Below are 27,303 nucleotides of genomic sequence, written 5' to 3'. Positions count from 1 at the left end.
GCAGAGCTCAAACCTAGAACCTATTCAAAATCTATCTTTTTACTACTAGACCAATCTCTTTAAGTTTTTTTTTTTTTTTTGGTAAAAACCCTTGGAGTTAATACTTACAGTTTTCTTGTAACACATACATATTGAATTCAAGTGGTAATGAACTTCACCAAAAGATAAATCATTTGAAAGAACACAAGTTCAATTTTTTGGTGGAATAATTCTCGATTAGACTATACATACCCTACAACCAAACTCTAAATTACTAGAACCCCTTTCACTGAGAACCAGAGGGTTAAGAAAAAAAATACTCTTAACATATTTAATAATGCTTTCAATAGATATTTCTTATTCTTGTCAAAAAAAGATATTTCTTATTCCTTTAAAAAAAATAGATATTTTTTATTTGAAATTATTACGAACATATTTGTGATCACAAGTGGAATAATTTTGTAATTCTATCGTTTTTTATTATCAATGTAATTCTATCGGTTTAATGATTTGATATAATCAACTTTAATTTGTTCCCTAAAAAAATCCATTTTAATTTGTTTTTCCTAAATAGTAAATACCACAATACATCCACCGAGAAAAAAACAAAATTAAATTCATATGGCAAGATAACTATCTTGGTCTTTCCCCTAAGAAAAACGTATCTTGGAGTATTATAGTATTCTAGTTCTCCACGTGCGTGGGAGCTGGGAGTTTTGAACTGATTGGAACCAATTGACCTCTAGGTACGTACTAGGGTCCACTGCATCGTACCAACTTAATTATATTCAGAATACTATTGTTATACTAGTTGAATCTACGAGTGTCGTTTAGTTATTATACATTTTGAATTCTTAAGATAAATAATCTGTATATTTTGATCATGCCATATATAGTAGTAGAAATAGAAATAAGAGATTGTTCCAAAGCAAAAAGAAATGAAAGATCAACTACTATTAAATTCACCAACCAATATAATACTGCTAGCATGTACCCAAAAATAAAGGTAGAAAACTGTCGGCCATAGATTCATGACCATGCAAAATATATTGAAAAAATTAAATAAAGTTTTGAATTGTTGGATCAATAGTAACGCGTCCTCTTAGAGTTTACTCGAATAGTAGCGAATATTCATGTTTTAGTATGGATGACCACATCTCGAGTTAAACCTATAAAGACGAGTGAATGAGGTCGTTCATTCTTTAGTACAGGTAACCACATCTCAAGTTAGTCCCCATATTTTTATTCTGCACTAGCATGTATTTTCAATTTGATATTTTAAAAAATGCTATAAGTTTTTACCTCTAAAAAAAAAGTAACATGTCCCTCAAAAATTAAATAAAAATATATTACACGTTAAAAAGTTTAAAGAACAACTTTTATACATTTAACATATTGAAACTTTAAAAAACGATCTCTTTTTATGTAAACCTTATCAATTATTTCGTTTTTTTTTTAAAATTAATCCTTAACATCGTCTTCGAGATGTATATATAATTTGTACCAAAAAGAAAGAGACGTCTATATATAAGATTAATAGTTAGGTCAAATCCCTAATCTATTTTAATATTTTTTTATACGTGACATTTAAATTAGAAAGATTCAATAAAATTGAATTATTTGTCATAAACGTAAAAAACTTATAATTCTCATAACAGAAAATAATTTAAGACAATTAAAATATTCAACAAAGTATATCAAATTCATTGAATAATATATTCAACGGTCAATAAGATCATTTTAAACATTAAAAAAAATATCATTTTAAATCTTACCATGTTATTCATTCATACGTTAGAATTTCTTTTCACCAAATCACATGTTATTCTTTTTGACAAGCTTTATTTCATTACAACAATAAAATCAATACATCCCTAAAATAAAAAAAAACAATAAAATCAATACAAGATTGTCTTTTAATAAAAAGGTTAACCTATTTAAAATGTAACCGTCTTCGAATTTATTCAAATGTCTTACCTCTCTGATAAATTAAACACTATAGTTATCGAAAAGGAAAAAAAAATGACGAGCAACTACATATTATAACACCTAATTAAAAAAAATATTGATTGACGCTTTATTAAACTCGAAATCCACTCATCCAACTACAAATCATATGTTAGAGTTTGGAAAAATGATTTCTTCACGACAACTACAACTACGTTACATGTTTATAGTTATTATGAGTCGTGTCTGATCTAACTTAAATAATTTAGATTTAACTCAATGATTGATTTTAAATAAATGATCAAGATTGATTATTGAATCTTTAACGTATGTCTTTAAAACATTTATTAATATTTGACTTATTTAATTATTGGTTGGTGTAGTATAACTTTTTAAAAAAAATAGGTTGAATGAATGAATTAGGGAAAAAAAGAAGGAATAAAGAGAAAGAAGAAGAGAGAGGGAGGGAAGAGATTTTGATTTCACTCATTCATTCATTCACGCGGAGGAAAGGGAAGTCTGTATCTAGCTGGCTGTCGGAGAGATCCCTCTGACCACGTGACTCACCACCTCATCTCTCTCTCTCTCTCTTTCTCTCTTTTCACTTTTATTAACAATAACAAAACCCAACCCCATCGCTTTCTTCACACCTTCCTTCTTCTTCTTCTTCTTCTTCCATATATCTTAAACCCAAATCTCTCTCTCTCTCTCTCTCTCTCTCTCTCTCTCCACTCCTATTGGCGGTTACTTTGCTTCTTCCACCATTTCACCGCCACGCGATGCCAAGATTCTCATTCAGATTCAAATGCTATTATTCCATTTGATTCCGTTACTGCTTCGATCTTCTTCTACGGTATAATTAATCTCTTTTTTGTCTCTTTCTTATTCTTCAACGCATTCTTGGATTTTACTCTATTCATTTATTATTCATTGGCGCCACTTTCAATTCCGTTATTTTTCTTACTTCTCTCTCATTGATGCATTTTAATTATTAACTTTGTCTTTGCTTATATAAATTGCTTTTAATGTGTGGCGGTGTTGTTTTATACTATTTGATTAATTAATTTTTGTAATGTTCAGTAATATCGATGATTTAATGTGAAATCTGATATCTCTTAGCAGATACATTAGTTATTCAATGAATTGATGTTGATTTAGTAGTATTGATGATTTAATGTGAAATCTGATATTTCTTCAGTTTTGCATACCAGATACATTAGTTATTCAATTAATTAATGTTGATTGTGGAGAGAAGAGAGCAAACTTGAAAGTTTGTGTAGTATTAGCATTTTAGAATTAGTTTTTTTTTTTTTTTTTTAAGAAAGAATTTAGAATAATAAAAAAAAAGAATTTAGAATTAGAATTCAACAATTGTTAGGGATGATTAACCGAAGGAAGATAGAGAATTGTGAATCTGATGTTCGCAACATTTCACTTTATAGGATTATTGAATAACTGATGTATTTAGTCTATATTACAAACCAGATACATTAATTATTCAATGAATCTAATTTTTTGCTTATAATTGAGACTGGAGTGAGTATTTTGACGAGAAAAGATGAATAACACAAAATGTGGGTAGAATATTTATAGTTAGATTCGTCTCTGTTTGTAATAGATTGTAACTGATCAACTTTTAGTTACAACTCAAACAGAATTCAGTTATGTTCTAATAAACTATACTCTGAGTTACACGAGCGTGACTAAATATTGCGAAAACTATATTGCTCTAGTAAGTATGGATAGTAGGTTAATGCAGAAATTTACGGGCAAAGATTGAATAAGAAATAAGAGAGTATGGGAGAGAATCTCGTACACATCAAATTAATGTTATCAAACACATAAATTGGATTAAAATCGGGCAGAGGGTGATAGATTGTAACTTGGAGAATCATAACACGGGTGGGTATGATCCACTCGAAGAAGGATTATATGAGTGTTTAATCTTAAGATAGTGGTTCCTACTTACATTAGTCGATCATACCCACCCGGATTGCCATTTTCATTCACAAAACCTTTTTGGTTGAATATGAGGAGAAATGGCCGAGTTTCAGTTTTCTTTGGCTGTTTGGCACTTAGGAGAACTATAGTAAGTATGAGCTAATAAATTTAAAATGGCGCACTTATTTAAAAATAATCCACAAGAAATAAAAAATGTGACGAATTTAATACATGTATATTTGGAGTTAGAACTGTACATAATAAAGGTTGCATTCAGCGTGTCATGCACTAAGCATGGGAATGTTACATTTTTGGCATTCACAGGAATGGCCATTCAGCGCGTCATTCCAGCTTTGTTGGTGTCTATGTCCTTTTCAGAGTAGGGTAGATTTCAATTTCAATATCTCATGTTTCTATGTAGCATACCCATGGAAAAGGTACATTGGGAATGCCAAACTTGTGGAAAGGTTCCTTGTTTTTATTCACAATTTAGAGTAAGGTCGTCCTGGAATTTTTGTCTTTTAAGTTCATCTTAGTTAATAATATTTGTTCTGAAATTTTCTCATGTTGTTGCATCTAGATTAGAGTAGATCCATCTAGGCTGTTTTATCATGATGTATTCCCGTTTGGGCTTTCCTGGGTCAGGTCCTATGTCCCCCCAGTCTTTGTATCGTTTTATTTTTATTTATTATATTTTCTTGTTGCTTAAAAAAAAAAAAGAATAATGCTAGTGACTGACACATTAGGGTCAATTGTAACTTATGGCAGTTTAATCCGGAGAGAGGTTCTTGTTTATGAGTAGCTAAGCTAGATATTTTTAACCAAATTTACTGCATTTATTTTGGTACTGTAGCTTTATTGACTATTGTCCGTAAATGCTTCATTTTCATGTTATATGCAATAAGTTATGCCATACCTTGTATTTGGTTTATGCTGGTTATGTGGTCTTCAGCTTGAAACAGTTGAGCTGCTTAAGTATGTTTTTCAATGATTTGTGGTTTCAGAACTACCTTTTGATTTCAGACATGGTCTCTTATGGATTAAGAAGTGCGGAGAAATGGTTTTAAATTCAGAATTTACAAGAACATGGAGGGGACACGAGAAGATGCACGGATGGAAGAGCAAAGGCAATCCTATGTGTCACGGTGGCCTTCAGATTTCGTTGGAAAATTTGGATCTGTTTCTTTGGGAACTCAAGACGAGACCTTAAATAATAAAGAATCACCTAGACATTCAAACCAAGATTTTATGTCACCTCAGAGGGCATCACAGATTTTATGGCACACTGGAATGCTTTCAGAACCTATACCAAATGGTTTTTACTCAGTTGTTCCGGTGAGGATTGATTCTTTTGTCACTTTAATAGTTATGATATATAATTGCACTTGGTATGACACCACGAGCTTGGAGTATATTGCTTGATCATGTTATGAATGCACTGGCTTGGAGTATAGTTGTGTTTTTAATATGACTTACCTATTTTATTGGAGATACCAATTTGGTATGATTTAGAAAAGAGTTTACAGGAAAACGGAGTTTCTTTTATTAGATGAGTTCTAATTATTGTCGCACGGGATGAAAACAGCAAAGGAAATATCAATTTTCATTTATTTATATCATTTTTGAGAATTTTTTCTTTGATTATCTTACTTCACATATTGGGAGGATATTATCTTCTGTTCTGTATTTTATTCTTTATCCTTTCTTGATAATCATTTTTTTAATAAAATTTGGAAAAGAAGACCCATAAATGAAGCATCTTTTTTATGAAAATTCAGGGTATACCAATTTTACAAAATACAGCATTGAGCTCAAGTACTCAGTTATATATAACTTGTAGGAAAAGTGTTAGGGATCTTTTGTAGTTGCTTGGTAAGAGTAGCATAGCATGGTGGCAATGTGCTTGTTAAGGCACGTGTTTACTTTGCATGGTACATAATTGAGGTGAAGAAATAGAACTTGTCTTTAGTCTGTGCAAAATAGTTAGTGATTATGGTATCATACACTATGACAAGAGGTATCCATATCATTGATTGTTAAAGAAGGGGTCATTTAGGTTTGCAAGAAGAGGTAAACTCAACACATTCTGAAATTCAACATGGTTCTTTTGAAGTTTCTTGATGAAAGATGATCTAATTTCGTCCCTTTCTTTTAAATTTACTTATTCTGTTAAGTTCTTATGGTTACTTGGCCGTACCGGCTATTTGCTCTGTAATATAGTTTTGAAGTGTTCTGCAACAACCTTCTGCTCATTTATAGCATGCAGTACTCCTTGAATTTATGTCTTATCTCTATTCTTGATATGGTACCAAGATGCTTTCCTCAACATCTTTCATTGTCATTAATAAATCCGATGATATACAGGAGAAAAGGCTCAAGAAACTTTTTGATAGTATTCCTACTTTGGACGAGCTTCAAGCCTTGGGTGGAGAGGGTTTTAGGGCTGATGTCATTGTTGTCGATGCAAAGAAAGATAGAAAGTTATCTATGTTGAAGCAACTGATTGTCACGTTGGTTAAAGGACTGAACACAAATCCAGCTGCAATAATTAAGAAGATAGCTGGATTGGTATGTACTTTTATTGTATCTTGTTTTGTAGCTCTTGTTTACCGTGTTAGGATCTCTTCATATATTATTGTTGTCATTTGATGCGATTTTTTTCCTTGTGCAAAAATGCACGTTAAAATGTCAAATTCTATTCCAAAATAACCCCATTGTCAAATTTTATGAGTTGTGTTCTTCCTCGTGGTAGGTCGTTCTATTCATAGTTTCTACTTTAGGATTTTAGTCAGCAACAACTTATTTCAATTAAATTATTCCACCTTTAGTTATCAATTACAAGTTCGTTGGTTGGCATTAATGTCAATTAATTTGTAGTAACTTTCTTTTTAATGCCTTTATTTGATATTTATTTTATTTTTTAAACATTGTAAAAATGTTTCTGATTTTATTGCCTTTATTTTATTGCCCACCATTTATTTTGATCTTAATTCCTACACAGGTTTCTGATTTCTATAAGCGACCAAATGTTGAAAGTCCAGCAAAAGCTGCACTTGAGGAATCCTCCCACATGTTTGAGAGTCATGGTGTCCAGATGCTGGGGCAAATAAAGCATGGCTCATGCCGTCCTCGAGCTATCTTATTTAAAGTATTAGCAGATACTGTAGGTCTAGAAAGTAGGCTTATGATGGTAAGGCCTACTTTATTTTGGTTGTTATAAATTACAATTACTCCCTGCCTCACTCTTGTTTACCAATGTTTTCAGTCCAATGATAATATTTTTAGCCAAAGAACTGATGATAAATATTCAAATTTGTTTACTATCATTATCTAATTTTGAAGGATTCTTGTTTCTCTTCATCAGGGTTTTCCAACTGATGGAGCTGCTGATTGTGTAGACTCATACAAGCACATGTCTGTGATAGTTGCGTTAAATTCTGTGGAACTGCTGGTTGATCTTATGCGCTTTCCTGGCCAACTGTTGCCACGATCAATCAAGTCAATTCTTATGACCCACATTTCTGCAGCAGGAGAGAGTGATTCAGCAGAAAATGATTCTTGTGATTCACCATTAGAACCAAACAGTCCTTTATATGGGGTTTCAGAGAGGTTAGATCCTGAGAGTTTGGAAACTTTATTTATTTATTTTTTTTTTCCTTTTGTTCAATTGCATATTTGCTAGCTTTTTGTTTCTCAAAATTTTATTGTCCCCTAATTTTAATTTTACCAAATTAGCAATCCATTTCTTATAGTTCCAAGTTCAGCAATTATAATTGAAGCTGCTTGTGTCCCAAATCCCATTTAACATGATACCAGAGCTGGATTTTCCAAGCGATGTAGCAATTGGACACACACCAAAGCTGCTTGGGAGGGTGGGTATTCAAGCAGCATGTGTCCCACATTGTCATGGTTCACAGGCTGTGCAGTGCCCACATGTGTGGGCACACTTACAATGCTGTCAATTGCAGATAGTGAAAAATAGAGGATTGTTAAAATTCCACTAAATAGCGTATTGAAGAACAATAGCGGTTTGTCCAGATTCCTCTACACTAAAGCGGCATAGCGCCACTATAGCTGTTTTTTAACAACACTGCACGCTCATCATTTGAGCTAGTTTTCGGGAGTGAAATCCAAACACTTTAACAAATATGTCCTCTCGTCAGAATGTTGATATCCAACTATTTATGCTGTGACATGTCACCACACTGTATTCAAGTCAGTAAAGTCAATAAACGAGCGTCTCATCATCAAATTTCATGCCATACTGACAAAATGGCAATGCCCGCGAAGAGGGTGTCGCACTCTGCACCAAACTGCCAAGACACTTAATTTTATCAACCTGAAAACAGTTAGAATAACATTGTTACATTTGAGGAAGGGGGGAGGGGGACGGAAACTGGACCTTAAAGAAGCAAGGACATTCAGAATAATAATTAAGCCTTCTACATTTGCACATTGAATTGCAACTTCTGAGTATGCATTAGACAAATGAGTGAAATGACCTTTAAGTCGTCTGTTTTGTTCGTTAAAAGAGTTGTTAGTAGACTGATGTTGATTTTCTTGGCCCCCCTTACAGTGCTGAAAAAGATGACAATCTCCAATTCCATAGAAGATTTGAAGCATCTTCAAATGTATCAAGTCCTCCCTTGCGAAACATGATGTTACGATCAAATACCTGTCTGGACAGGAAATTAAGGTAATACTTCCATTGCTAGATCTTATGCTTTGGTCTTGTTGTCTTGTTATTTTTGTTCAGTTTAAGATTCTATTCTCTATCTTTTCCCTCTTCACTTTGAAGTGTTATTTTCCATTATGATTTGTTTGTTTATATGGTTTGTGAACCTTATTTAACTATATTTCTTAAATATGTAGAATACCAACTGTTTCTTGTTGAATGGTTTTGTCAATTTCCTCAGTTTTTCTCATAGTGAACCCAACATTGCAACTTCATTTGGTCGGCGCAGTCGAAGAAAGGTCATTGCTGAACAGAGGACTGCTAGCTCCAGGTTATTCCTGATTCGTGTTTTTTAGATTGATATGTGTATATTGTTCATGATCTTGGATATTGTTACTTTATTGATCATGGTGCTTTAAAACTTATCTTGATTTTGATTTGTTAGATAAACTTTTTATTTAACTTAGATAGCTGGCATTATTATTTTTACTCTGGCAATATGAGCATTTTTTTCAGAAGCTGTTATAGGTTGTTTCTCAAAATAACACTCCCTCCGTCCTACAACATATGTCATTCTAGCATAAAAGAAAAAAAAACTGTTTCGTTTTTAGTCATTCTAAAAAATTTCTTGAATAGTGGTCCCCGAAATGTTTTCCGTCGGTGAATTTGGTCGCTGTTAAAGGCTGCATACACGATACTGTACGGAGGGACTGAAAACGAAAGACGATATATTTGTAGGGATAAAAAACGTGTTAAAATAAGTTTTTGATCCCTATCTTTGTTTTTAGTCTCTTATAAAATGTCATGTTTAACTTATTTTCATTAACTCTACCTCTACCTGCAAAACTTATTTATGTGGAACACTTTACAGTAGAACTCTAACCCAGGGCTCGTGATACCATGTTGAAAGTACTCTATAATTCCAAATATTGCAATGTAAAGGGGATCCTTTTATAGGATAGAGTTCATGAAGTCACTCCACAGGTTAAGGAGTGACTGAAGGAGTTAAAATAAATAAAACATGATAAACATAAAATCAAATAGTATCGAGCTAATAATGATTAAATATTTCAACACTTATCTTTAGTTTTCAAATGGAATTTAGAGTGGCAACCTCCCCCCAGTAGACTTGCCAATTGTGTCTTACTTATGGGTCTGTGTTTTATCAATTTGTGAACCGGTGTTACCGGTATCTAAATGATCTCTGAATTCAATTTTACTAAAATACCTTAGAATATTAATACTTTGTGCTCAGTCTCCTTTTGTGCTTCAACTTTTTTTTTTTCTTTCTTATTTTGCAGTCCCGAACATCCATCATTTCAAGCTCGTGGACAGTCCAAGCTTGGTGGTGAAAAGACTGCATTTAGAGATTTTGCTGATGACCAGGCTACATCAAGGTTTATGTCTTTATAGTTCCTTAATGTTTTCTTGTACCATGTGATTGGCTGTTGGCTTTTATTTTTAACTTGACATTTTTCTTTACTGGTTTCTTTTTAGTCAATGAAAACTAGTTGTTAGTTATTATCTCCTCATTTTTTATCTTTCTATTCAAGTTTGCTTGTATAAATCTCTAATAACTAGTTCAAGTTTGGATAAAATAATGATATTGGTTAGTTCAAATTTTCATGAGAATTGCCGCCTAATACTGGGAAAAGCGTAACAAGGATAAATTATCATCACTCTAGGCGTCGCAGATTCACAGTGGACTAGAAACTTAGAGATCATTTCCTTTTGCCCTAATGAATTTGGTGGTGTGGACATAAGTTTCTGATGGTCATTATAGCTTGTTATGTATATATATATATGAGTATTTCTTCCTCATATTTTCAAATAGACGACTCATTTTCTTTATTTCTTTCAGATCCAGCTATAAGTCAGATGGTGCATCCTCATCAGGACCTCGTAGAATACGAAGAAGAAGCATTAGTATTACACCAGAGATTGGTGATGATATTGCACGGTTAGTTGTTGCTCGGTTATGCTTCTGCATTTGTGTACGCTAAGCTTGGTGTCCATGGTGCGGAGCAATGTTAACTTGTTTATTGCATGTTTGCTAATGATTACTTAAAAACAAATTCAGCCATTTTTTCTAGAAATCTATAAGCTAATCCAAACACATACTTGTACCATAACTTTATCACCTTCAATGATATTTTTTTTCTTTGAATTGTGACTATATTGTCTGTTATCCATTTATCTCTTTTTTGTTGCACAATCAATTTTTTCATTCCTTTTGGACATACACATGCTTATCTCAGTTCCTGGGCACGTCAGAGATGATAAGATTCCCTTGATCATTTTGTTTTTTAATCACGTGCATAAGTTTGTGTGTGTGTGTGTTTTTTTTGTTGAATTTTTCTTTTATGTTATTCTGTGCATTTTATCACGTGTTTTTTTGCCTTTAGAAAGTAGAGGTTCACTTGCAGAAAACAGCATTTCTCATTTGAAGTGAGATGTTACTTATGTGAGCTTTTAAGGTCTTCTTTGGAATTTAAAAAAATTCAGAGTTTTTGACTACAGAATTGTTGCATGGTCTCATTATTTAAACTTAATGTTAGAATTAATTTTCTGAGGAATTGGTTTTCTTTTTGGCCAGAAAATCGTGCTTCCCTTAAGTGTAACTCATGAACTTTAGTTGTAAATATATACTATGTCATATGTATTGGAATGTACATTTTTTCCCTCTTGGTCTTGATAGATGTGTGCCAGGGGTAGAGCTTTGTTGTTGGTAGCTGCGGGACTTTCAAAGGGTTTCTGTAATCTGATATGAGTTTTAGGATGATTCCTTATTCATATCCCGTATGCTCTTTTTCTTTCCTTAAATACTTCTTTATTCCATTTTATAAACTTTTAGGGGAGGATTGTTGGATCAATTAACCCTTGGTTGTGTTATAATGTAAGTATGTAACTTACTAATTTGATAGATCGTCAGAGGCTTGGCTATCATACATGTTCCTGCTTTGTGTTAAACTACCAATACAGCGAATGTAATAATTATTATGTTAGTACTTTGGCCAAGCGAATTAATGATCCCCAACTTCCAGTATTCATGGTGCATGATCATCTGTTATTTTAATTCAGTGTGTAATGTATTGTAAATGTCCTGTTGATTTATAAGTTTTTTTTTTTTTTTATAACTGAGATAACTCAGGATCTAATCTCTGTAGGGCTGTGCGAGCAATGAATGAAAAACTAAAGCAAAATCGTCTTCTAAGGGAACAAGGGGATGATAGTTCCTTGCCTCATTCTCCCAATGATAGAACTAGCAGTGCAGAGCTTCAGAAAAATGTATGTGTTGTGTGCTTTGTTCTGGTAACAATGAAGTATGCTATCATTCAAACTGCCTTTCTCTAGCTGTCGCATATTCAGCATCTCCTATGCATCACATCCGTGGTTGTATCACACAATCTAGAAAATAGCAATATGCTGTCATAATTCATAATAAGTCTGATCTTTTTTTTATTAAAAAGAGAGGATAACAACTGTTTAATTTTTGACAACCACAAAATAATTTTGTTTTATAATAATTGGGGATAGAATCATAATCATAATGATTCTGGAATTACATGTGTGGTTTTCATTATTGATGAGTCTTGTTTTAGATGGTTTGGGCATGTGCGGAGAAGATTTATAGAAATATTGGTAAGGAAGGTAGATTAGATACAGGAGAGTCCAATAGTTAGAAAGAGGGAGACCAAGGAAAATTATAGGTCAAACTTATTAAGAAGAATTTGGAATAAATGACCTGTTATTAGACATTATTCATGATAAGTCATTATGATGTTGTTTAATCCATGTAGCCTACTCCACATAGTTGAAAAATGCTTTGACTGTTGTTATTTCAATGTTGATGATTATAATAGTATTAACATGTGAAAAATATTTGGACTGGTTTCTGTTTTAAAATATGAAGTTTGACGCACGTGACTCCTATGCTGCATTATCACAGCTGTCAAATTTCCGTCTTGATGGTCATGAAACGTCCCCCTTATATCCACTGCACCGTGACAATGTACCTTCTCAAAAGGCAGTGTCATTACCCTCTTCACCACATGATTATCGAAGACAAACTTCTGAGACAAGCAGGCCATCGGGATATGAATTGAATGATGAACTGGAGTCAACTTGGAATAAAATCCTCGAATCATCAATGGCGGATAATAAACCTCTGTTGCCTTATGAAGAGTGGAATATTGATTTCTCGGAATTGACTGTTGGAACTCGTGTTGGGATCGGTACGTTTTCAGATTTCCCCTCAATTATTGAAATCATATGATTTGTGATTTTCGTAGCACGGCTTAGTATCATTCATATGATCTAAGCATGATTAATTTGCTAAAATAATTGTGAATCACTCTTTCTGGCGGATTCACATGACTCCCAACTATTTCAGAGGTTGGATTTCTATATATTTTTGCTTGACTGTGAAACACGATGGTAGATCTGGATGAAATCTGAATTTTTTCCTGGGGTTTCAGTTGTTCGATTTGAAAATCCAAGAAAAGACCTTTAGTACTAAATTCTACTTCTCCCACATGAAGAAAAAAATTAAAAATAAAATTGCATGATTCATTTTCCACCTCTTTTATAGTTTCAACATTTTCAAGGCTTGGTGTTGAGTGTATATCTCCTTTAAAGGAAGAATCTCGGAAAAGGAAAGGAAACATTGTAGTTTTAGCCAAGGAATTAGTGCATGGGATGGGAAGGTGGAATGAAATTAAATAATTAGTAAATCAGTAAAGAACTCCAACTAAGAATTAATTGAGGAACGCAAAATCTAATCAGACATATTAAGGAAATTTTTTTAGAAATTTATAAAGAGATCAGAATTGGAGTCTCAGTATTTATGAAAGAAATAAAATTGGAAAATTAGCTACTGTACTTTTTTATTTATTTAAGTTGTTTTAGCAATTGTAACTTAATTTTAATTTTTTCTTACCAATTCAGAGCATGATATCACTGATTGTTCAGAAAGTATCCGTTCAATTTTTATTCATGATTTGAACTTCCCTGAAGAGAGCTAGGTTCATCTAATTTATGGAACTTCATTGCTCTACACTTTTCCAGGGTTCTTTGGAGAAGTTTTCCGTGGCATATGGAATGGCACAGATGTTGCAATCAAGGTTTTCCTAGAGCAAGATTTAACTGCTGAAAACATGGAAGATTTCTGCAATGAGATATCCATTCTCAGGTATTTTGCTATGATTTGTTGTTTGTCAGTAATTTTTTTGTTACATCCAACATTTACTGATTCCAGTCTCTTGTTTTTGTCTTTCGCTCCCTATCTTCCAGCCGACTCAGACATCCTAATGGTACTCTTCAATCTCTTAACTTGTTACTTATATAGTAATTATTTATATAGTAATATGGCTTTTCACCAATTGTTATTGTGCATTACTTTTTCTAGAATGAAAATATATGCAAGGGAATTTAAAATTTTGTATCATCATTTTATCGAATTTTTGAAGTTATTAGAGTGGTATTGTACATATACTGTCGTCCTAAGAGCATCTCATGTCATGTATAAAAATAATATTTCATGCACCATATTTCCTTTGCAATCATCTATAAGTGATTTAATTTTATGCAGTCATCTTATTTCTTGGTGCATGCACAAAGCCTCCACGCTTGTCAATGGTGACAGAATATATGGAAATGGGATCTTTGTTCTACTTGATTCATGTGAGTGGTCAAAAGAAGAAGCTTAGTTGGCGAAGAAGACTAAAAATGTTGCGTGACATATGCAGGTAAGTGTTCTGGTTCTTTTTTTTAATGGTAATTAGTTGTTAGATTAGTTTTTTTCCTTCGTCCGGGTTTGAGCCCAGGACCTCCAACTCCTTATCCCTTAACTCAAACCAGTTGAGCTACCCATCCCCCCAGTAAGTGTTCTGGTTATTCACACCCTTCAGAACCTTTCAGACTTTCAGTTCTCCATTCTTTTCCAATACAAGTCATTTAAGCTTCATTGTCCATTTACATTCATGTCAGATATTGTTGTTGGTTCCGCAAATATTAATTATGCATATGGTGGAAAATTATGTTCATTCATCCTAATGGAATACGAAACAGATCCTACCATAGTGAATAAAGCAAATAATCATAATTATTTAAGGGTTTTCCCCAATGAAAGTGAAATACAATTTACAGTTCATTAGAAGTTTTGAGTTTAATTGATTTATCATCACAATGAATTATTATAAAGTGCCAGATTGTATTTTATTTCAGTCAAATTGTATCTCTGTTAGTCAAACTGTTTGTTCTGCAAGACTTGTAAATTTGGTGGATTATGTAATATTGGTAGTTGATATTGGTAAGATTGTAATTCATTTGTTGACATTTACAAAAACTCTTTGGTGGTGAGTAGGGGCTTGATGCATATACACCGAATGAAGATTATTCACCGTGATGTGAAAAGTGCAAATTGCCTTGTGGATAAGCATTGGACAGTGAAAGTCTGTGATTTTGGACTTTCAAGAATAATTACCGAGTCTCCCATGAGAGATTCTTCTTCAGCTGGAACACCAGAATGGATGGCTCCTGAACTGATTCGAAATGAGCCTTTCACTGAAAAATGTGATATCTTTAGCCTAGGTGTGATAATGTGGGAGCTCTGCAACTTGAGTAGGCCATGGGAAGGCGTACCTCCAGAGAGGGTATGTTTGTTAGATTTGTTATGATTTCTATTGCTGTCACAGTTCTATATTGGAAACATATATGTTGAATTCTGGAATCAAAATAACAGTTTATGTTGGCTAATCTTTATTCTCTGCTGATTAGGTGGTTTATACTGTTGCTAATGAGGGTTCCAGATTGGAGATTCCTGAAGGCCCGCTAGGCAGGCTGATTTCAGGTATCTGCAACTTATTCATAACTTGAATCAATACCCTTTTTTTTTTAAAATTATTATATATATATATATATATATGGGGGTTGTTAACTTGCACCCACCTAAAAACACTAAGGTGCAAGTTAACAAACTGCACCTACTAGTTATTTACCAAAACACCCATGTTTTTTTATTATAAACAAATATTATTTATGCTATTTACAAAAATGTCCTTTTAATTAAAATAAAGTTTAATTGAGACAAAAGGGTGTTTCAGTAAAATACAAGTAGGTGCAGCTTGTTAACTTGCACCTTAGTGTTTTTAGGTGGGTGCAAGTTAACAGTATATATATATATATATATATATATATATATATATATATATATATATATATATATATATATATTAAAAGAAGCATTAAGCATGTTATAATTCAGATCCCATCTAGTTTAACTGGTTGCTTGATTTTTCATGTGCAGAGTGTTGGGCAGAACCGCATGAGCGACCAAGTTGTGAGGAGATCCTATCTCGCTTGGTGGATATCGAGTACTCGATGTCTTGATGCAGCAATTACCTTTTGTACATAGTGAACTCTGGGTTGAGTTGTCACATTGTATTTCCGGCTGATGTTGTAAACGAATATGAATTATATGTCCTGAAAACATGTTATAATGTGCATTCGTGCATTTCTTGAATTGTCTCTTATGTGAAGCAATGTAAAGAGAAGGAAAAAAGCAATGGCTGTTTTTTATCCATCTCTTTAATCACACAAAATATGGTTGACCTTTCATTTAATGGTTGAAGATTTTGAACGAAGTAATTCATGACAGCATATTCAATATACTAAACAGTCAAATCCTTCTGGCTTGCATTCTTTTCAAACACATGCTTAATTTTAGCCTATGAAGCACGGGTGTACCTAAAATAGGTGTTCGGATCCTTTCCTTCACATTACAAAGGAGGGATGAGAGAGAATAGAGAATTGAATGGTAAAAAAGCGATGAAGGAAGAGAGAGATAGAGGATGGAGAGAGTGAAGAAGAGGATCCGGCTCTCGAAAATAGTGATGCTCGGTGCTGGTACATGAATGAAACTAAACACACATATCCATTTTATCAGTAAGAATTCCAAAATATGTTGGGGTACATAAGATAACTCAGTCAACTGTGATAGAAATTGAGACAATATTTTTTTGTTGTTTTTTACACTAACGGACCTACCTTGGGTTTTAAAAAAATATTCCGTATTTCGTATCCATAGCTATGCACCAGATTCTAACCTAAGATATACGTTAAAATATAAAAAACAAATTATATATAAGTTTCTCATAATAATTTCAACATTTACCTTGATAATGTAAGTTTTTTTTTTTTGGTACAAATAATGTAAGTTTTTTTATTTGTGGTTACCTTGATAATTTAAGTTCTTGTGAGAGAAGATGCATGTAATCTCGTTCATCATTTATTCCACGAAATTAACAAAATAGCCGAGGGTAGAATGGTTACATTTGACTCAAAAATCCAACTGGAGTCCCACGATTTTACGGTGTCAAAAGAGGGAAAGTGACAAATAATCTACCAAAGCCGTAATTGATGTTAATAATTGGCAGTAACAATTAACAAGCTCTATAGCCTTGAGAACTAACACTTTTTTCTCTTGTTTATTGCATCCTAGCAAAGATTACAATTGATCAGTCACATATTTGACGCCTATTCAACGCATCTTCAAAGCGAATGCATGATCCTACCCTCATCTCTGTACTCATGTCATTCTCTGGTGCTGGATAGTAATCCTCTCTCAGCTGAACATCTCTCAGATTTGGTATTTTGAGGAAGTAGTTCATGAAGTGTTCATGAGTTGTTCCATGAATGAACAGCTTCCTCAAAGTATAGCATTCTTGCAACAGGCCAGCAGCTGGAAGAGACAGACTCCTCTGGTTCACATCCTCATCTTGTGGTGGCCAGTAATGAAGCTCATTTAGACTCAAGCTACCGATCCCATTAAGGAAGAACCTCTCCCACCAACTCAAATCCAATTGTCCGGAAGGCGCTGTGTATACATAACCTTTTGTATCGCCACAATCCAGCTGCATCTTAGACAACTGAGGATAACAAGCTAGAATGCTCAGACCAAATTCGCGCACTGCTGGTTTGGGTTGTCCTCTGCAATCTCCTTCGACTTTTATACGAATCTCTTCCAGATTGGGGCAATCCTCCAACCCTGCTACTGGCAACTGAGTCAAAAGATCACCAACCTTTATCCAAAGAGAAAGATACTCCAACCTATCCCAGCTATAACCATAGTAACCATTGCCGTTACCATTTCCATTGCTTTGCACAAACAAATCATCAGCCTCCAATCCATACTCACATCTCTGCCTCTTCCTCATGCTTGTGTCTTCTCCACATTCCTCCACCCCAAAGCAATCCATTAACTCTGAACCATTCAGTTCATCCAAAGCGTTCAGATCAAAGTTGAACAAACCTTGTCCAAAGTTATCACTTTCCTTCCATACACAATCCAAGTGAAGCCTCTCAACCCGGTCTCGAATAGGCTCCAAAGCTCTAAGAGTAGCAGCCGCGTCCAGGTTGACACAGGAAGCAACCTTAACATCAATCAAAGTCCTTCGAAGCAAACACGCCATAGTCCTCAACCCTTTTTCAGTAACAAGCTTACAACCCTGAATCTCAAACCTCACCAACCGTGAACATCCTCTCCCAATCTCAATCAACCCCATATCATCAAGATCACCACACGTGTTAACAGACAACGATTGAAGCCCGTGGCAAAGCGCAATTCCATCAAGCCGTGATCCAATCGCCAAACAAATCCCTTGAAACTGACCCAATTTCACAACCTTCAAATTAGGACACTTAGAACTCAACATCTCCAAAGCTAAACTACTCTCAGAGACATTTTTACAAACATCTAGCACCAATTCTTCCAAAAGTGGTAACCCAGTGAACAACGATACAAGCGTGGCACGACTCACCCTAGCATCCTCTGCACCTTCTTCCTCTCTTCGATTCGAAAACGACGACGTATCAGCCATGTGAAGAAGTTTCAGCTTAGGACAGTTAGAAGCGACGGCCAATAAAGTTTCGTCACCGACGAAACCGATGTATCTCGGATCAAAAGTGCAAGCAACAAGAAAGTGTTCCAAATTAGGACACGATGAAGTGATGGATTCGATTTGGTTAGACTTGAACCCTTCCGTGAACGACGTCGTTAAGAGATTCAAACGACGGAGTGAGGCGGCGGTGATAGTATTCTCCGCCAAAACCGGTGGAAGATCCTCCGGCCAGTGATAGAACGATGAAAGGTCAAGCGAAGTAATCGATCGACACCGTGAGAACAAGGCGGCGAAGTCTGACCCCGGCTGCAACCCCTGCGGCCGTTGATGCCACCGAACAAGCCTTACATCACGAAGCTCCGGCCAGTGGTTGAAGAGAAGAAGGTGAAGCGTGTGCGGGTCACGCACGTAGACAGTAAGTGAAGTCACGCGCGGGAAAGTATTTCGTAACCGTTGAGCTAGAAGCAGAGAATCATTACCAGCGGGTGAACAGAACAGCGCGTGACCCCACGGCGAGAGAAGCGATACATCGAGATGAGTAACGTTCGTGAAGGAAGTTGGAATTCTGTATAAGTCACGCGCGTTTCCTCGGAGCGTGAGGGATAATCGCGTCTTTCTCTCTAACTTGAAGAAGCTATGACAAACTAAGGAGAGTGAGTTTCGAGTTCGTGTGTCAGTTATTCCGGTGAAGACTTTCGATAAAATCTCCTCCGGTAGGTGGCTCACGGTGGTTGTTGAGTTGTTTCCTACCATCGCCGGTAAGAAATTCTTACGAAAATAACTACTTTCTTTTTTTAGGAATATGAAGGAAATTTATTGGGGTAAGGTGATTGGAGTATTGAGTATCAATCAATGAAATCTAGTGAGTGATGTTTGTGGCAGTTTCTGAGATGTTATAAAGAGTAATGTTTTTATTACATGGTAGGGGATGATATCATATCATATGCTTGATTGATAATGGTATTGATGGGTATGGTATGGCTATTATTAGTCATAAGATTGAAAACACTTTGTTGCTTGGATAAAGAGTAATGTTTTTATTACATGGTAGGGGATGATATCATATCATATGCTTGATTGATAATGGTATTGATGGGTATGGTATGGCTATTATTAGTCATAAGATTGAAAACACTTTGTTGCTTGGGTGATGCATAGCCACGTGAATACGATGTATGTATCTGACTATATTTCAAAGGGTGTTGCTAACCATGTCTCGAAGGCATTCATTGTGAAATCCGTAAATAGAAATTTTATCTTAAAAATATAAAGTGTTATTTTTTATCAAATAATGATTGTATCACTTTTTTATAAAAAAAAATATTTATTTTGATTGCTTAATCAATATTTATGAAGCATTGTTCAACATTCTCTATTTCAAAAGAGAAATGATATTTTGACAACCTTTTTTTGACAACTTTCGGACAACTTTCTCTCTCTTACTCACATGATGTTGTTATCCTCTCTCTTCCTTTTTCTCTCTCCATACTTTTTGACCAATAAGAAGTGAGAAAAACAATGTTGTCAACAAAGTTGTCATCAAATAGATGTCAAAATATCATTACTCATTTCAAAATCGTGTGATCTGGATCCGCTACCTTTAAAAGATGTATGTCTTTTCCTCATCTAATTTATTGATCGTACATGATCAGAAGGTGACTGTCGGTGCTTTGAATGCGGTAGTTTAGACGGTGGTGAAATGTGTCAGAATGTTTCTTGGAGCGGATGGGGGTGTGTACTTGCAGGCACTCTGACGCTCAAGTTAGTAGAGATCAGAGAGAGAGGGTTTAGAAGGAAGAGATAGATTCTACCTTGGGGACTGCAGTGAGTCCCCTATTTATAGAGGTGGAGGGCTGCAGAGCCGTTGTAGTGGCACACCTGGCTCTGGCGGAGAAGGGGTGTGTCGCAAGTAATGTTGCCAAACGTGGAGTTTGGGCTTAAATAAATGGGTCAAGGATCCTTTTGCCCGGTCTAGAACATTTATCATTTTTGTTTATTTTTCTTATCATGCATTAAAGTTATGATGATTTTTCTACCATTAAGTGTGTGTGTGTGATATTTTACTGATAACTTTACCAAACATTGGTTAAGATTAAGTGTGACTCGGATCCAAAATTGTGTGTGTGAGAGATGGTTTGAAAATGAGGGATGATTTGGATTTTTGTAAAAGGCAAACCGCCAGCAGTGGGAAAGGGGGTAATGGTACAAATGAAATCTGTATGTACATTATTATTAGGATAAGGGAAAAAAGAATAGGGACAAACAATTTGGAAAAGACGAGGGACCACAAACAGGACCCATTTAATCCCTTATTATAAGATAAAGAAAGAGGGTTAAATCACTCACATTGTTGGATTGAATTTTGTTTACTTCTTTTCTTCTTTCGTATCTTGTTCATTTTTTCTTTCTATCTACTTACTTTGTCAAGCTCTGTCTTTTCCATTTTGATTGGATTTGGATAGGAACACAAAACACAATAGTGCAACATACACTTGGCGTTAATATCTCTATTGGATATTGATGATATTTTTAAAACTGGCGTTGAAATAAGGGTTAATTATGTTTATAGTCCCTATAAAATAGCGACCTTGTAAGTTTAGTCCCTACTTAATTTTAATAGCATTTTTAGTCCCTAATTTTGTTTTTCTGCATTGAGTATTAGTCCCTACTCAATTCAAATTTGTTTAATTTATGCTTAAACTCTTAAATTTTTGAACAATTTTTTGCAGACATGTTTAGAACATTACTAAAAGTTCGTCCGCAAAAAATTATCGCAAAATTTGATTTCTACATCCAGATTTTATTACTTTTTATCTTTAACTTTTGTCATTTTAAAAAATTCATATTTAATTCATTTCATGTCAGAAAATTCTAAATTTTAGTAAACGAACCTTTCATAGTGTTCTAATCTTGTCTCAAAAAAATCGTTCAAAAATTTAAGAGTTTAAGGATAATTAATCAAACTTTGTTTTAGCAGGGACTAAAATTATAAGTAAATTTTTTTTTATAGGGACTAAAAATGCTATTAAAATTAAGTAGGGACTAAACTTACAAGGTCTCTATTTTATAGGGACTAGAAACATAATTAACCCTTGAAATAATAATAATGAGTATATGCATAATAATATAATCTGTGAGTGAGTGAGTGACCGACGAGGGACCCAACATTAACCTTCCTTTCGAGCCACCAATCCAATAGTCCAATCAATCCACGTTAAATAACAAAGTTTACATTGACACATGAGATTCAATACTATAAGTTTTCTTGTTTTATGAAAGACCAACAAATGGTATTAATAAATGAGAAATGATATTTTGACAACCACTTTTTGACAACTTTTGGACAACTTTCTCTCTCATACTCACATGATATTGTTATCCTCTCTTTTCCTTTTTCTCTCTCCATTGTTTTTGACCAATAAGAAGTGAGAATAACAAGGTTGTCAACAAAGTTGTTATCAAATGGATGTCAAAATATCACTACTCTTAATAAATACTTATTATCCAAGACACATAGTGTATGAATGAAAAATTCTTAGGTTTTTATATTTGATTTAGCCCATCTTACAAAATTGATTTGTGAGATGATGATTATCTACTTAAAAACACTTGTTTGTATAATTTCTTATCAAAATGATACTATTTAACACGCATCCAATCCTATTAGACTTGATGCATATATATAAATGGTTGGTGGTTCGATAAAGATAGATCTTGAAGGAGATTCTAATATCATCTTATATTTTTATATTGGTGTTCTCACTTATAAACACTTGTTCATGTTATCTCTCATCCAACGACTCTTTAACATGAATAAAACTATTACAATTCACTAAATATACAATCAAAATCAAACCTCAAGAAGAACAAACAACTACCATCTCATACAAAACAAAATCTCCAAAAGAGTACATAAAAGGATATCTCCAGGATTCTCCACCCTTAAGAACACAATTTAATAGTTGTTGAATTAGAACTATAATAGAAGTAATAAAAAATTATTATTTACTATTACTATTGAAATAAAAATGCAACTGAATCAATGAAAAATAGAAGTAAGATTTCATTTTTGGTTGAAAATACATAATATGATTTCATAATTGGATCATCGATTGCCTAAAAGTGTTGCGTCACCTTTTGCTCTAGTTCATTAAGATATTTGGGGTCTTAGTTGTGTCAAGTCAACTTTAGGTTACTACTTTATAATTTTTATTGATGATTTTTTATGACATACTTGATTATTTTTAATGACGGAAGTTTTCCATATATTCAAATAATTTTATGCGGAAATTAAAAATCAATTTGACACTTCCATTGAAATTTTACATACCAATAATAATGGTGTCGTTGATAATGCTCGTAAATATCATCATTATCATTTTGTTAATACCGCAAGAACCCTTTTACTTCATAAATCATCACAATGTTCCTTTTCGTTTGTTGGGTGAAGATTGCTCATACTTATAAACACATATTCAAGTCATATTTTATTCAATGTGAGACTCTTTAACAACAATCATCACATCACAAGAGTTCATGATCTTATACAAGTTACCACCCACCCCATCAATAATATAATTTTATGTCACCAAAGCATGTTTAAGAACAAAACTAGTCTTTTTGAAGCATCATATGGAATTTAGGGACATGTCTTGAGTTATATACAAAATTAAGTATGTGAATATTTAGTTTTTGTAAATTTTAAGTTTGTGGTTTCCTAAAAAAAAGTTTGTGGTTGAATTAAGCATCGATGATGGAAACATAACATCGAGTTGTTTTGTCTAGTTTTGAATATATCAGTTTGTAACCAAATATATATGGTTGGTGTTGGTTGTTGAATGAATTTATTATAAATCAAAGGCAATAGCTTGGTTAATGTTGATATATGGATGGGTTGGATTAAGGATTGGAAGCAACTTTATTTGCCACCCGTCGGCTCTTTCAATGGTGTGTTGAATTGTTGAACATTATTTTCAACTCTTAAAATGCATGCAATGGTGTGTTGAGAGTTGATGAAAAATGAGGTGGAAGAGAGAGGTTGAAAGATGTTAACATGTTGAAATCTGCAATGTGGACTAAGGAGCAGGCCACGTGGCGCCAAACTAGTGGCTGCCAGTGAGAGTGCGGCCCACGCACCAGACAGGCGCAAGTGGGTGTTACCCAGACGCAGAGAGAGAAGGTGGGGTGGATAAGAATTGCCACATGACACTTGTTGGTTGGCTGACTGGTTTTATCTCTTCTTAATTATTTGAACTCAATTATTTCATTGCAAATTAATTTTTGTTTAAATTTTTTTTTACCAAAATTCATGATTTTTTTTTGTCTATAAATAGATTCTTGTTTCATTTGATTTGGACACAGAAAAAAAAAACAAAGCTTTTCACTATCTTAATATTATTATCTTTCTATTAGCTTTTCTTTTGAAGTTTTGATTGAAAGATGAGAAAATAAAATAAAATTATTTAAATAAATTTTGTTTTTAAAAAAATCTAAAAGATAAATTGTTAAGTGTTTATTATTTTAATTTAATTATAATCAATAATTATAAAATTAAATAAGAATATGAAATAAAAAGTAATGGGGTAGAGTGTTGAATGTTTTAAAAAAAAAAAACCATTGGAGAGTGTAAAAGTTGAATGAGTGTTGAATTATTAGGCGGAAGAGAGAGAAAATAATGTAGTGTTGAGAAAAGAAAAATAGTGTGTTGAAAGTTGAAACCATTGTAAATGGTCTCATAGTATGTAGTTGGTTTGATGTGAATTAATTTTTCAACATATATGATTTACTAATTCTAAAGTATAACGTAGAAGTTATGATCACATAAGTATCAGTTACACAATTAATTTTAAAGTATAACGTAGAAGTTATGATCACATATGTATCAGTTACACAATTAATTTTATGTGTTGAAAGAATGAATCTTCAAATTTATTTTTTATGAACATATTTACAAGATGTTTATTATTACTTTAAATTGACAAATAATATTTATCAAATATTTTTTTAGAAAATTCAAAAAATGAGATCTTAGTCAAATTTCTTGAGAAAACAATTTAAACATTTTCTTGTTGAGAAAATAAATATATCTATCAATTTAAATTGAGAAAACAAATATCACAAATTTAAAAATTTCAAAATTTAAATTTGAGAAAAGAAATATTACAAATTTGTCCCCATAATTAATAAAATTCTGTTGTAGTATTAAAACCTCCACTGCTATTTTTGTTGAGCTTTGAGGTCTTTACTATGGTCTTAAACCCACCACTGCTATTCTTTTGGGTCTTTATACAAAAAATTGTTCAGCTCACTTCATCTCACACCGCGGCTATTCAACTCCATTTATTCGACATTCTTTTTCTTATCTATCTTATGGATTGAAAGGTCTTGTTGAAACATACTTATAGGAAGGCTAACTCTTGTGCTGATTTTCTTACTAACTTGGGTCACCATGGTTCTTTTTCATGGAGGACTCTTCAATCTCTCTGTCCTTCTTTAGTTCTTAAGCTTCATTTTGATTTAATGAGATGTAGATAGGGATGTCAATGGGTACCCATGGGTACGGATAGTATGATACCCGTCCTCGCTCCGTTGAATAAATATGATACCCGTGCCCGCCCCGTACCCTCGTGGGTACCCACTATGCGGGCACCCGTGGATATTGAGGTATCCATGGGTATTCATGGGTACCCATGGTATCCATGATTTTTCAAATAATAACTTTTTAATTACCAAAAAACTTCAACTTTTAAACATCCATACATAATCCATTTAAAATTTCATAAATCATACATAATTCATAGAAAATTCATGATTCTTATATAATGTATAGGATATGTTTTATGATGTGAATGAAGTGGAAACGGTAAACTTAATAAGATGAATTAAAAAAATAAAAATAATAATAGGTTATTAATGATGAATCTTAGATGACCGGTAAAATTTCCTTCAATAAGGTAACAACTTTAAGTAATAACTAAGATAAGATAAGATATATAAGGATATTTTAGCAATTTGCTTAATTTATTATCGGGTATGGGTACCCGTGGGTATGGATACAATTAAATCCGTGTCCGTATCCATATAATAATGGGTAGTCAAATACCCGTTTATTATACCTGTGGGTACCCGTTTAGCTACCCGCCCCGTGCCCATGACGGATTTTACCCACGGGTACCCGTGGGCATGGGTATTTTTGCCACCCCTAGATGTAGAGCCCTAGTTAGTTCCTTAGTCTTTTGTAATTTTCTTCTATTAAAAAAAGTCAAAAAATTTATCTAATAATTTGAAAAGGCTTAAATATGACATTGGTCCCTGCACTTTCATCAGTTTTTGGTTTTGGTCCCTGCACTTTTTTTTGTTTGGTTTTGGTCCTTACACTTTGTAAAAAAAATTGTTATTAATCCCTCTGTTAAGCTGCTGTTAAAAAAAAAAAAAGAAAACTAACGGAGTGCCACGTGGCCCACTAAAATCATGCCACGTGGCACACTAAAATACAAAAATAAAAAATAAAAAAATTCAAATAAAACAATTGGTTTTTATTTAGTTTTATTCTTATTTATATTTAATTAGAAATTTAAAATAAAGTAAAAAAAAAGACACGAAGAAGTGAAAAGGAATTGCCGATTGAACTTTTAAAAACCAATTGTTTTATTTGATTTTTTTTATTTTTTATTTTTGTATTTTAGTGTGCCACGTGGCATGATTTTAGTGGGCCACGTGGCACTCCGTTAGTTTTCCTTTTTTTTTTAACAGCAGCTTAACAGAGGGACTAATAGCAATTTTTTTACAAAGTGTAAGGACCAAAACCAAACAAAAAAAAGTGCAAGGATTAAAACCAAAACCTGATGAAAATGCAAGGACCAATGTCATATTTAAGCCATTTGAAAATTATATTTTTTATTACAGTGAGGGTCGAAGCCCAGAAAAAACCTTATTGCAAAAACGGTATTATGATTATGGATATTGATTATGGATGGAGTAATTAATTTTTTTTTGGTGGTGGCTAGGGTTCGAACCCCGGACCTTGCATATATTATGCATTTTTCATACCAACTGAGTTAAGCTCACGAAGACTATGGATGGAGTAATTAATAATACATTAAAGGTTAAAGATACATTCTTCCCTTGCCATATAAGCGAGTTCCAATTTACAAAAAATTAGAATTTTTTTTTTTGGTAAATAGAGATAACTTTTATTAACCAAAACAGTTATTACAAACTACATGGAATCAGGAACCAACAAAACCAAGAAACAAGAGCTAAGCTCAAACAAACAAAAAGAACCATTAACCTCGCACCCAAATCATCATAGTTCGCACCTTCTTGAATTGCAATCCTCTAATGTAAGCATCCATTTTGATTTGGTTAAGGAGTTGTTGAACAGATCGGTAACAATTCTGAAATCTTCTATCATTCCTCTCCTTCCAGATCATATACAGGGTCACACTCAACACCATTCTATGAGCTTGATGCATACCATTGTTACCGTTACAATGAGACTGAATATATTGCAAAATAGATTGCCAATTGCTAGTATTGACAGTCATATTCATCCATCTCATAACACCTTTCCACACAGCATCAGCATAATCACAAGAAAAAAAAAGGTGAGAATGAGTTTCATTCTCCTTTGTACACAAAATGCAAACTTGATCACATTGGATACCTATTTTATGCATCCTATCACAAGTTGGCAATCTAGCATGAATAGTCAACCAAGTAACAAACAAACATTTTGGAGGGGCTGGATTATTACATATCATTTTCCTCCACCCAACCTTTGCAAAGTCACCTCTTAAAGCATTATATATTCTTTTAATCGAGAAATTAGCTTGTTGAAAAATACTGCCATTAACACTTGAA

At 33.5% G+C, this 27,303-nt stretch overlaps 2 protein-coding genes across 5 annotated transcripts; one reads left to right on the top strand and one right to left on the bottom strand.

The window, feature by feature from the left end:
- Positions 1-2,394: 2,394 nt before the first annotated feature.
- LOC146931726 (Mitogen activated protein kinase kinase kinase-like protein) lies at positions 2,395-16,189 on the top strand. Of its 4 annotated transcripts, none has more exons than XM_085703296.1 (17): positions 2,395-2,779; positions 4,891-5,202; positions 6,232-6,435; positions 6,869-7,057; positions 7,232-7,476; positions 8,444-8,563; positions 8,796-8,873; positions 9,844-9,939; positions 10,404-10,502; positions 11,710-11,830; positions 12,492-12,777; positions 13,610-13,733; positions 13,835-13,854; positions 14,133-14,289; positions 14,907-15,195; positions 15,320-15,392; positions 15,849-16,189. In XM_085703296.1, the coding sequence occupies exons 2-17, from the start codon at positions 4,954-4,956 to the stop codon at positions 15,929-15,931; spliced, it is 2,433 nt and encodes an 810-aa protein (XP_085559422.1). In that variant the 5' UTR covers positions 2,395-2,779; positions 4,891-4,953; the 3' UTR covers positions 15,932-16,189. The 4 variants fall into 4 exon arrangements, with proteins under 4 accessions (XP_085559422.1, XP_085559420.1, XP_085559423.1 ...); XM_085703294.1 differs by having other exon boundaries at positions 8,784-8,873; XM_085703297.1 differs by having other exon boundaries at positions 4,872-5,202.
- Positions 16,190-16,807: 618 nt separating this feature from the next.
- Positions 16,808-19,309, bottom strand: MAX2 (RNI-like superfamily protein). Its single transcript, XM_085703298.1, has one exon. It carries the CDS (start codon positions 19,192-19,194, stop codon positions 17,059-17,061), a length of 2,136 nt encoding a protein of 711 aa, XP_085559424.1. The 5' UTR covers positions 19,195-19,309; the 3' UTR covers positions 16,808-17,058.
- Between the last annotated feature and the right edge of the window lie 7,994 nt (positions 19,310-27,303).

Source organism: Medicago sativa, chromosome 4, assembly GCF_051527215.1.
Source record: "Medicago sativa cultivar Bolivia chromosome 4, Bolivia_mono, whole genome shotgun sequence".
Taxonomy (NCBI): domain Eukaryota; kingdom Viridiplantae; phylum Streptophyta; class Magnoliopsida; order Fabales; family Fabaceae; genus Medicago; species Medicago sativa.
The sequence above is the reverse complement of the archived record's forward strand: the minus strand, read 5'-3'. Positions and strand labels throughout refer to the sequence as shown.